General features: G+C 36.6%; 1 protein-coding gene across 1 annotated transcript; it reads right to left on the minus strand.

Annotated features, from left to right (window-relative positions):
- Nucleotides 1–719: 719 nt before the first annotated feature.
- On the minus strand, nt 720–6,307 carry LOC130410219 (uncharacterized). The gene is made up of 9 exons (XM_056734791.1): nt 6,244–6,307; nt 5,762–5,815; nt 4,019–4,081; nt 3,853–3,909; nt 2,891–2,950; nt 2,743–2,796; nt 2,053–2,106; nt 1,750–1,964; nt 720–1,110 (listed from the first exon to the last, which is right to left on the minus strand). The coding sequence occupies exons 1-9, from the start codon at nt 6,305–6,307 to the stop codon at nt 910–912; spliced, it is 822 nt and encodes a 273-aa protein (XP_056590769.1). The 3' UTR covers nt 720–909.
- Between the last annotated feature and the right edge of the window lie 6,180 nt (nt 6,308–12,487).

Consider the following 12,487-nt stretch of genomic DNA (forward strand, 5'->3'; position numbering starts at 1 on the left):
TCGTGGATTTAGCCTTATTCATGGAGGAGAGCTGGGACGAAACCCAGATAGAACACGTATGTTTGGCCCTACCCAACAGATCGAATAAATATCGGCCAGGCATAGGCGGATTATTCAGTCAGTTAGTGCTCTAACCAGCTCTCGTTACATCGTCTAAATTCACTAAACACAAATTAATGGCTATGGGCTGCCGAAGTGACCATGTTGAAATGTTCTTTCAGTAAAGCTGCATTTTGTCATCTTCTTTCTTACTCTCCGGCCCGATCTTCCTTACATATTACGTTGTCTTATTAATATTCAACATATAATTTGCATACTGAGCATAAGCTTAAACTAGTATCTATTATGTTCAGGATATCTTAGATCTAAAAAGTTACTAGTATGTAATGAATAAGTACTAGTATCTAATGATTAAGTACTAGTATCTATTGAATAAGTACTAGTATCTAATAAATAAGCACTAGTATCTAATTTTAGGTACTAGTATGTAATGAATAAGTACTAGTATCTAATGATTAAGTACTAGTATCTATTGAATAAGTACTAGTACCTAATAAATAAGCACTAGTATCTAATTTTTAGGTACTAGAATGTAATGATTAAGTACTAGTATCTAATGGAATAGGTACTAGTGACTAAACAATAAGTACTAGTAGCCTAAAAATAGATACTAGTAAACCTCAAGGGTTAAATGACAAAATGGCTTGCCATACTTGAGGTCTGTGCATAACAACTATATTTAATAATTGTATTGTAGGGCCGAAGTAGTGAACTAACATAGTTTATTTCACTTTACAGCCCTAATCCAACATCTGTTCAGCATTTTGAAGTAGTCCAGATCGAGTACTTTAATTAGCGTGGTCAGGTGTGTGATTAGGGTTGGAAATACACTATTCAGATCACGGGCCTTCAAGGACCGGATTTCAATATTTCAATGTATTTTAGCTTACCTATTAAGAGTGCTCCGAAGTTTGTTTTACGAAGGCCTTTTTTTCCTCCTCTTCCACACCAGTTGAGTTGCCGTGCGACGACAGTCGTGAAAACTTTGAAGCAAATCCTCCACACAGTCTTCTTCATATTGGGGCCTCCACTGAGGGATAATCTGTTAACCTTCAACAGGTCAAATTTAAAGTAAAATTTGAGTTGTAATGCTTTTAATGTATGTTGTGCTCACCATGCATAATATACAATATTATAGTATGCAATAAAATAACATTATTGTGGATTGATTTAAATCACTATTTAAAATCATAGTGAAATTAAAGATATCATTACATATGATATTTTACATAATAGATAGATTACATAAGTTGTTCATATAGCATTATACATGTAAGTGCAAGCTGTTTTCAGTTAGGACAGCTCTTAAACTTATTTTAGTCTAGGACTAGTCTAATCTCTGTCTGGGAAACCACCGTAACATGTTTTTAACATGGATATTCAGAATCATTATTAATAATCGAGCGCCAGTTGTAAGTATAAGAGACCTTGTTCTAAAACATGGCAAGTCTTAATAGTTAAAATCTTTGTATGTACAGTGTTGTGCAAGTTTGGGCACCCTTGGCTCTTAATACTGTGTGTGGTTACCTGGTTTTGATAGCATGCTTTTTGGTATGATCTCTCTTATTTTGTTGAAATTATTCACACTTTAACAAATTCTGCCAGGAGTGTCCAAACTTTTACATAACACTGTAGCCTAGATGCTCAAGCACTACATGATTATGTTTTGAAAATGTCAAAGATTCTTACCATTTTCTGCATAAATCCTTTTTCTGCAAGTTTTTCCTCTAGCCTATCTAGATCAGCAATGCTTGCTAGAGGAAAGACACCACTCTCTTCCTCTTCGGCCATTTCCATCTGGGGTAAAGCGCGTCTGTTTCCTGTTATAGACTGCACAAGTGAAGTCAGGTGGTTGATCTTCATGTCCATTTTCTCCAGCTTTTCCATAATTGCCCTTTCTACAGCTGCCATAAGGAAAATAATTAAATTTGGGATATAGATTTCATGAATAACGATGCATTTTACAGCTCAATTAAACTGAGAAATACTTACATGTACATTGATTTCGTAAAGGACCCAGGGCTGGAATTTCCTGTCTTGCAGCATCTGTAAATATAAATTTACTGTGAGGTTTAAAATTTCAGATGTATTTTTACAATTCGTCTTAGTGGATTTTACCAAGAACGTGTCAAGTTATTTAGGATTAAATGTAACAACTTTTCATAAAATGATCCAACCTATGTATATTAATATGTTATATAACTGTTAGGTCCAGTCCTTAATTCTGATTGGGCAATAGCTGTGTTGTATTCATGGTAAAGCACAGCTATGACTACAGCACCTAATGATTCTTTGTACCACTGCGCAGCACCATTAGAAATGTAAACAAAACATTCTGTTGCTGTTCATAGTCTATCAAGTTTTTTCTTGCGGAAGGGAGACCAAGTATTTTTACTTCATGCAACTTGCATTGATGCATATGTTTGCTTAAATAGTATTTCTATGATAACCGTTTTATAAAAGCAACAAGATACTCGAGACTAGTGCTTTATTGTAAATAAATTATTACAAAAGGGATTGCCTACACTTGTGTTGTGCATAAACCACGCACTTCAGGTGTGACTTCTTTTACAGACTGTTGTACCGTATTACTTCCTTAATAATTTTTCTGGTAAGAAATGCGCTGGAGTGGAAATTGTTGTTGAAAAGCTATTACTGATATATTTGTATAACATAGGTTACCTTGTGGTCTTTCTTGGTGGTCCGCCAAGGGTCTTGGGACAGAAAATGCGTGGTCTGTTAAATATAATGTTATATTTATATTTAGTTTTGATCCTGTTGTGAATAGTGTTTCTTTTTTCCACCTTCCTATTCAAATTATTGCTCTTACCTTGTGTGTTAGGTGGATCGAGAGACCAGCTCTGATGGTGTGCCTGGGAGATTCCTTGAGCTGCAAAGATGGATTAGGTAAGATTTGCTTGTATCCAAGACATGTAAAAACCGTGAAATAAAAAAAAAACTTAAAATAACAGTTATCATACTATGGGCAATAAATTTTTTATATTAGCTGCGTTTCCACTTTGAAGATGTGTCTTTGTTTTGGGCTCTTGGTTAGAAGTCCTAGGCCACTGGGTCGACCTGAATGCCCTGGTCTCCACATGCTCGACCGTGGAAAAGTGCCTATTGACATTACCAGCAATCTCCAGTAAGTTCATTGTTCTTTTGACAACATAAGGATTCAAAGTGGTGTCAAAAGGGGATGCAATGTGGATGCTTGCTGTAGTCCAAGTGTTAGTGTGAATGTTCATGTGCCCAGGAAGACCGTAAGTTATAAGGTTAAGGGACCCTTAGTGAAACATTGGTTGCAAGATAAAATGCATTTCTCTGCCAATACCGATAGAATGCCAAGCATGAATGTGCTTATACCAATAGTTTGGTAGTTACAACCTTATAAAGCATTGCTTAAAAAATGAAAATTCTGTTGTGAATTACTCGCTTTCTAGTTGTTCCAAACCTATATGTTTGGTTGCACAGAAAAATATTTGTAAGAATGCTTGTTACTAAACAGTTCTTAGACCCAATTGACTACCATAGTACTGAAAATGGCAATGGAGGTCAAAGGTGCCCCAGAACTTTTTACTGTCCTACATTCTTCAAAATATCAGATTTCGTGTTCGACAGAAGAAGAAAAACAAGTATTATTTATAATATGGTAGTCAATGGGACCCAAGAACTGTTACTGTTACAAGCATTCTTCCAAATATTATATTCATATATATATATTCATCGGAACAAAGAAATGTTTACAGATTTGGAACAACTCGAAGTTGAGTAAAAATTAATACCCCTTACCACTTCGTGGTTGTCTTTGGTGGTCCCCCAAGGGTCTCAGTACAGAAAAGGTGTTCTCTATGGATTGAACAAATCATTTAATATTTTCAAATTTTCGATTGCGCAATAGTGTTGTGAATTAAGTGTTTTTTTGTTTCTTCCTCTTTATTCAAAATATTGCTCTTACCTTGTGTGTTAGGTGCATCAACATGCCAGCCGTGAAGGTGTGCCTGGGAGATGCCAACTGGAGCTGCAAAAGGTGAAGTTGTTTAAGGTGAATATGAATTAATTTGTAAATGAAAACACTTGATTGGTGGTTCCAAAGCCATGATTAGGCTTTATTCTGGATTATATGAAAGTGTTTAATAATTCTGCAGGGTTACATTCTTAGATATCATTTGAGTCCGGTTTCAATTTTACAGTAAAGCTAAATTATAGGGATTGTTTTTATTTTTTAAACCTCCTCAGATATAAATTTAAATTAAACTACAGGAATAAGCCCCGCAAAGAAGTGGGTTACAGTGCATTTTCGGAGTGCCTAAAACCTCCTTAGCTGTTATAAAATGCACTGTAACCCACTGCTTGGCGGGGTTATTGATTGATTTTTTAAACGGTTATTCCATGCGTGTAGCAAGGTTTCATATAGTTAAGTAAATAAAATGATATTTAGGCTCTGTAATGCGGTCAGTATTTTATAACGGCTTAGAACTCAGCTTAGCAGATCAGAATCGAGGACCAGAACTGACTGTTTTATAATCGGTTTTAACTCGCATTAAGAACTAAAGTAACCATCAGGGTTACATGTAATTTAGGTTTAATGTAAAATAAAAAAATGGATCTAGTTACGGATCGAATGTAACCTTGCTTATTTTTAAACAAGGTTTCAAGTTTTTTGCAACAGAATGATTAAATAAAGTTCATTTAATCTTTATTCAAGCCTAATCCTTACTGGTGCAACCTAGCCTAATGCCTGGTTCAAATTGTCTGCAGCACACATTCATTTTAGCATCAATATTAACTATGGGGATACTATTGATACCAGTGGCTTGAATCCAGCCAAATTTAGCCAATTTTGTGGTTGACGTCATTGCACACACTCACCTAAAATGCTTTAATATTATAGGTCCTTAAAGTGATATTTCACCAAAAAAGAAAATTCTGTTGTCATTTACTCAACCTCTTGTCATGACAAACCTGTGTGACTTTCTTTCTTCTACAGAACACAAAGAAGATATTTTGAAGACTGTTACCCATTCACTTGCAATTGATTTTTTTTGTCCATACAATAGAAGGGTGCCACTGCTGTTCGGTCACCAACTTTCTTCAAAATATCTTTTTTGCTGTGTGTGGAGGAAAATTATAAAGTTTTGCAATGAGTTAAGGATGACACAATTTTCACTATAACTTAAAAACATCATTAGTTTTTAGAAATGAACTGAACTTTTATATTTATTTGTGTTTTAACTATAGGGGTGTTCAGTTAATTTCGTCAAACTTCAAAAGATTGTCAAGTTATGTTTAATAACTGAAAAGAGTTAATCCTGTTCCTGAAGGGTCACTGTCCTGCAGAGTTTAGCTTCAACCCCATTCAAACACTCCTGAACCTCTTCATTAAGCCTAAACCTGTCTAGGAACTTGCAGGCAGGTCTGTTGGAGGTGAGTTGGAGCTAACATCTTCAGAACACTGGCCCTACAGGACAGAGTTTGGACACCCTGACATAGGGATTGCCACTGCCCATCACTGGTGACTGATCTGCCTCTGAGTTAGTTGTTCACAGTCCACAATGTTTATTTGAACAGGAATGGCATCTGTGTGGTCAACAATCAGAACAAACAGTTTGTGTAGCCTTTTTTCTGTAACTAACAGTGTGGGTGTCAGTAACAGGTGAGGGTGTCAAATCCTTCTCATGTTTTTGTGCAGTCAACTAACTTGGTGTTCTTCCTTGGTGGTCCCCACAGGCTCTCAGGACAGAACAGGGGTGCTCTACGGATTGAATACGAAATGCATTTAGTTTTACATTGTATCTACATGCTGTGAAAAGTTCCCTTTTAGTTCAAAATTACCCCACAGCTCAAGGCATCTTAGGTGAATATGACTTTCCTCTTTCAGACGAATACAGTCGGCGTTCAAATAGCATTTATTCTGGCTCTTCCAAGCTTTATAATGGGAATGAATGGGGGATGAGATTTTGAGCTTGGAAAATCATACATCGATCAATAAATGCACTTTTTGGATCTTCAAAATCTCACCGCTCTTTCATTCCCATTATAAGGATTGAAAGAGCCATGACAAATGATATAATAACTTTGACGAAGAAACTCATATACACCTAGGAAGTCTTGAGGGTGAGTAAAATATTGGGTCATTTTGATTTTTCTATGAACAATGACTTTAATGATGCTGTTTTGTACCTTGTGTATTAGGTGGATCAGCACTCCACCTGACCCCGTGATGGCCTGCTTGAGAGACGTCCATTGGAGCTGTGAAATGTGAAGAAGGTAAGGTGCAGTTGTAATATGTCACACGTTAGTGTGTGTTTCTCATGCGTGTGAGTTTAGTTACTAAATAAACGTCATAGGGTTCACGATGTACAAATTTAATAAACATGCCCAGGGTTACAAATGCTTTACAAATCACTACTTAAAAACATGAATTAAACCACTCATATGTATTAGATTTACAATATCTTTATGAATAAACAATAGCTTTCCTGTAGCTCAGTGGTAAGAGCATTGCGTTAACAACGCAAGGTTGTGGCTTCAATCCCAGGGGATTGCAAATACTTATGTAAAATGTATAGGATAAAGCAATGTAGGTTGCTTTGGATAAAAGCGTCTGCCAAATGCCTACAAATGTTAATGTGTTAATAAAAGGGATAATTCATCCAAAATTGAAAATTCTGTGATGAATTACTCCCTCTCTACATGTTCCAAACCTGTATACATTTCTTTATTTGATTGAACAGGATGACTGCTTGTAACTAAACAGTTCTTGGACCCCATAAACTGCCATAGTAGGAAAAATGACAATGGTAGTCAATAGTTTCCAAGAGCTGTTTGCTTTCCTACATTCTTCAAAATATCTCTGTGTTCAGCAGAACAAAACATGATAAACTTATTTTTCCTACTATGGTAGTCAAAAGGTTCCAAGAATGTTTGGGATACAAACATTTTTCTAAATATCTTTCTATGTGTTCATTAGAACAAAGGCATTACAGATATGGAACAACTCCTAGGTAAGTCAATGAAGATAGAATCTTTATTTTTCAGTGAACTATCCCTAACATTTCAAATATGCATTTGACAGACGCTTTTATCAAAAGCGACTTACATTGCTTTATCCTATACATTTTACATAGGTATTTGCAATCCCCTGGGATCGAACACATAACCTTGAGTTGTTAACGCAGTGCTCTTACCACAAAGCTACAGGAAAGCGTTTCAAACCCATATCTTATTTTCAGGCCACAAATAGTGTTTAGAGTCACATGACTGTGATTAATTGACTGTTCACTTTTCTCACTAGCCAGATACAACTAATAATGAACCTTGATAGCTGTGGAGACTGTCAGACCAGGTCTGCTCTTGTTCTTCCCCGATTGACAGATGCTATTGCTGATGGACAAATGCTGATGAAAGTCAAGGAATCATTAGTGAAATTCATTTAACAAAGACATTTTGATCTTTTACACTGTGTCTGAAATTAGGTAAGGATTTTTTATTTCTCACATCTCAGACAGCTTTTTTCAAAAGTTTTTTGGAAATAATATTAATTGTTTATATGCCTTTTCCAGGTATTTGCATTCTTTCATGCTTTTCGTCTTCACAGAGATCTTTCTTCCTCACCATATTGAATGAGAACTATGACTTGCTGAAACGACCTCTTTAAGTAAGTTTTACATTTACTTAAGATGACCTGGCAAACTATATAACAAAATTGTCTGAGATTGATAACGGTTATCTGAAAAATATATGAGAAATAAAACAAAGCGAGGAGCGAGCAAGAATTGTAGATGAGGATTTTAAACTGAAATGACAAAAGATAGCAATTTCAGACTTACAGCTGCCGAAAGAATGTACATCTTTGCACTGCAAAACAGGACCTAATAAAAGGGACATTTGTTTTGTGTATACTCAGTTGTTGTTCATTATTATTCTTATCTCATTCTTAGTCATGTCATGTCAAATCAACCAAAGTTCAGAAACTTCTCTGGCTCAGTAAGCTATAATATGAAATGTCATGGTTGAACTGTTTTGAACTCTAACACCGGTTTCATACCACACGCGTAAGCAGAGCGTGAGCAGAGCGTATTTTTTTCGGCGAACATGTTAACAGATGAGAGGATTCATACCGCACGCGTGCTCGCGGGTATGAAACCGGCGTAACCGTTAACATATACAGCATAGGCTGCTGAAGTCAACCGATTTTACTAATAGGCCTACCAGCCTCTGTGTACAAATAATGATGCGCTTCTCTTATGAAAGTTATTTAAACTGTCATTTGCATCCGTGACATTTAATATTTTGGCTATCCGCTCAATTTATAAACTTTTCACCAGTAAAGGTTATCTTTTTGACAGAGCTGGTTGCCATGGAATGACCCTACATTTATTATATCATTTATTACTTATCACCATTAAATGTATTACCTTTTTTCTTGTTGTGTTTTGGTGGTTCTGGAGGTTTTGGTGCTGATTGTAGGATGGCTTTGTGTGTTGTTGTTTTTTTTGGGTTATGGTTTCTTCATCTGATAAATACATGTTATCAGTGTATATTTTTTTTCTAGAACAAGGAAAAGAGAACAACATACACATCATTGTGACTTCTGTGATGTATCAAATACTCTTATAAATGGACAATTCATGGTAAGCTATTTATTTCTCCTTGAGACCTGCAAAAGTCAAACTGCTGTATTTGAAATATGAAGGTAAATGATGACAGTTTACATATGTTAAACCGTTTCTCTGGAGAGTACGTACTTATGAACCCTTTTCCCAAGAAGTTCAGGCTCTGAATTGATGTCAGATGTGTAGCTGGCCTTGTTCCAGTTCTTGGCAACATTGTCAAAAGATGCTAATACGTGAGATGTAATATGATTATTTTATGTGCAAAAAACATGAAAACATGTACGATTTCATTTTGTTGTTTAACAATTGGCAAAATCATGTTTAATTTCAAGTAGAACATGTTCTCCACCTACCAGACTCATGAAGAATTCTTGCTTTGTGTCGGGTCCACCCTTTCTCTGGCTGTGGTTCCTCCATTACTCTAACACACTTCAACAACTTGTCAGTGTCCTTATATGGTGGCCACCAGGAGTAGCCATCTGAATACCAGGACTTTGCAGCTGGTCCAGTCGTCCCTTCTCCCTCAAACTCCACAATCAGGTACATTTTTTTGGGGGGGTAAAGTTGAAAGGACGAAACCTGTATTTTTATTAAGATTTTTTTTATTATTGATTAATGTTTAACTATGTCTATCAAATTCAAACTAAGTAACTTTAACTATATTATATTGCCAAAACTATATGACCCCCTCTAATGAACTACTTCAGTGATTTCCGTGAGTACAAATCTTAATATTGCAGGATATCATGATATTGGAAATATTGGAAATTGTGTGCTTCTAATTTATTAGCGACCGTGTGGAAGGGACACTTTTCTGTTCCAGTCTGACAATGCCCCTGTGCACAAAGCAAGATTTTAAAAGAAATTCAGTCGATTGGGACGATATGCATACAGCCCAGAGCTAAACTCAACTGAAGAACTTTGGTGTGACTTTATACAGAAAGTTTAAGCATAAACTAAACTTGAGCCAAAACTCAACCCAACATCAATGGCTTGTGCACTGAAGTAGTCATTTTGGGACCGAAAAAGGCACTTTCGAAACTGTTCAAAATTGTATTGCTGCAAATACAGAATTTGGTTTCCATCTCGGTTGCAAACGTTTTGGAAGAACCCTTTTCTGTTCCAAAATGGGTGTACCCCTGTTTACAAGTCATTGAGTGATGAGTTTTTTGCATTTAAGTCTAAATTTAAAGTCACACAAAAGATGTTCAGCTGGGTTTAGGACTTGGCTTTATGCAGACCATGAATGTTCTTTCCCATCGACAGAATTTCTTGCTTTGTGCACAGTGGCATTGTCATGTTGGAATATAAAAGGGCCCTTCTCAAACGGTTGCTAAATTCGAAGCACACAATTCCCTAGAATATCATAATTTTCTGTTGCATTACGATTTGTACTGATGAAAAAAATCAAACTCTATCTACAGAAAACAAGCACAGATATAGATTTACTCTTTATGTAAAAGAGGAATTGAAACAAAGCAACTATGATGGGGAACAAGGAAAATTTTGCTCTCTATTTCTTCAAGTTTGCAGAAATTGACTGCTGTGGAGAGGTTGTCAACTACGTAGATGCCAAGAGTAGAGGATGGTAGGGGATAGTCAAAAAAAGATTCCTGGTGGTTGAAGGTACTGTAGGCAACATAAATTTCATCCCTGAATGAAATGATGTTCTTCAGCTTAGCAGCTTTACCACTGATGTAAACGAGACTGTTTGCCTGATCCAGCTTGAAAGTGTAAGAGCTTGTTCTTAATTCTTTGTATTGTGCTGCTTCATGAAAATTTGCAGGGATAGGACCAGTTGCATGTAGTTTTCTCAACGCGTATGGTCTGGTTTTGTGAGTTTTTGTACAGCAACTTTGCATTTCAGAGAATCTTCTGACTATTTGACTCAGGGGGCACGTTGGTTTCCTCAGAAGTCTTTTCAGTTTGTACAGATGATTCTCATATTTGAAAGCGCTGAATTTGTCCAGGATGCCATGCTGTTTTGCATCTCCTGCAAGGTGTACGAGGGAGTGTGCATTGTAGGACAGGAATTTTGGACCATACAGCTGACCAAAGTGGGTGACAAATAGAACCAGTATGTCATTGGCATAATCACAGTAATGTTCTATTAAACTGTTGTTACATAGGATGAAAATTCCCACAAAAAGCAACATGAAGTTTTTGTACACTTCTGTGCAGAGGAGATCTTTTAACATGACCGGTCCGGTATACAGTAAAAACTGCCTGAACTCTGTTGCCTTCCACCTATCAATTTCTCTCAGTGTCCTTGGTTTCCTTGCAAACTCAATGGGTACATTACACTGAGCACTCACCAACCTTTCTGTTAAGGTGTTAATTTGAAATCCTGAAAGTCTACAAGTAAGAGGACCTAACCTTAACCACAAGTGGAAAAGCCGCCTCATGATTCCAAGACATACAAGGTGCATGTAATCAAGGGGGAACCCAGAGACCATATCTAGAGAAGTTTGTTCTAGAGGTGAGGTACCATGATGATGATCTGAATCTGTCCTGTTCCTAAAACTCTCATTGGTTCTTAAAGGCATGTCATTACTTGGAAATGTCATTCTGTTTTCCAGGTAAATGCCTTCCTGTGTGCATTTTTCACATCCGTGATAGCCTGTGTGTCCTTTAACATTTTTAAGGAATGCACGGGCAGGTGCATCACAAACCATGCAAGAGAGCTCTAAAAACAACTTCACACCTTCAAATTCAAATCCCTTAGCAAGTTCATTGACTTCAGAGATGAAGTCTTCAAGATACTCATCCAATGAGGTGGGTTTACAGGTGCCACAAAATAAACCTATTGTCACAGGTTCTTTGTGAGGTAGATTTTGCACTGTACCTAGAATGGGCCAGAACTGTTTTGCTGAACTTTTGAAGAGAGGCAAACCATCAATGTTGACCTGAAGCTCCAACTTGTTGATGTTGCTCAACATGTAGATGTTCTGGTGTAGCACTTCTGTGATTGACTTCAGCACACCATAATGGTAATACTTGCCACTAGCCTTGTCTTGTAGTTTCGTGGATCGCACAGTTCCTAACAATGTCCTAGAGTCTTTTGGCAGAGTTAAATTGTGTTCACGTAGTATGTGTAGTAGAGAATTCAATGCCACATGTGTGATTTTGTGTTCAGTAGCCCAGGTTGCTAAATCATCCTCCAGGGAAGTTGAATCAGATTCAGATTCTGAATCGGTGTCCGATTCGCTGCCATCAAGAACAGTTGCCATATAATCAGTTTCTTCAATTTGAGAGAGACAGTCCATAAATGCATCATCGTCATTTTGACAGGTGCTGCTGACAGACTCTTCTGCCCATGGTATTGCTTCTATTGACTGCAGTTGTTTTTCCACTTTATCTTTTGCCCTTCTCCTTAGTGTCCAGTAAGATGGTTCATTGCACGCCATACTATTATGATATTAACACAAATACATTGCTGTTGTTTTTGTTTTATTACTGACCTACCAATGATTGTAAATTTACACAAATGATCATCATACCTTTGGTAGGTGGATTGGTGGCTGTGGATAACCTTCTGCAGTCAGACAGTGCTGAAATGTATATTCATTTGTATAATGTATATCACTTTCAATTAGGTTTTTATTTTACAAAGTTTTTTTGTAAGAGAGAGAGAATTATGCACATATATTGTAAATCAAAGATTCTTAATAATGTCACTTCATTTTATTAAAATTGAAAGAAAATGATAACAGCAAGGTGCCAAACACGAACAAATGCATAAAATACCTGTTTCTAGCATGTTCATTGGTTAAGTTGCTAAAACTAATGGGCAGTGGAGTCATTGTCAT

The sequence above is a fragment of the Triplophysa dalaica genome, chromosome 2, assembly GCF_015846415.1.
Source record: "Triplophysa dalaica isolate WHDGS20190420 chromosome 2, ASM1584641v1, whole genome shotgun sequence".
Lineage (NCBI taxonomy): Eukaryota > Metazoa > Chordata > Actinopteri > Cypriniformes > Nemacheilidae > Triplophysa > Triplophysa dalaica.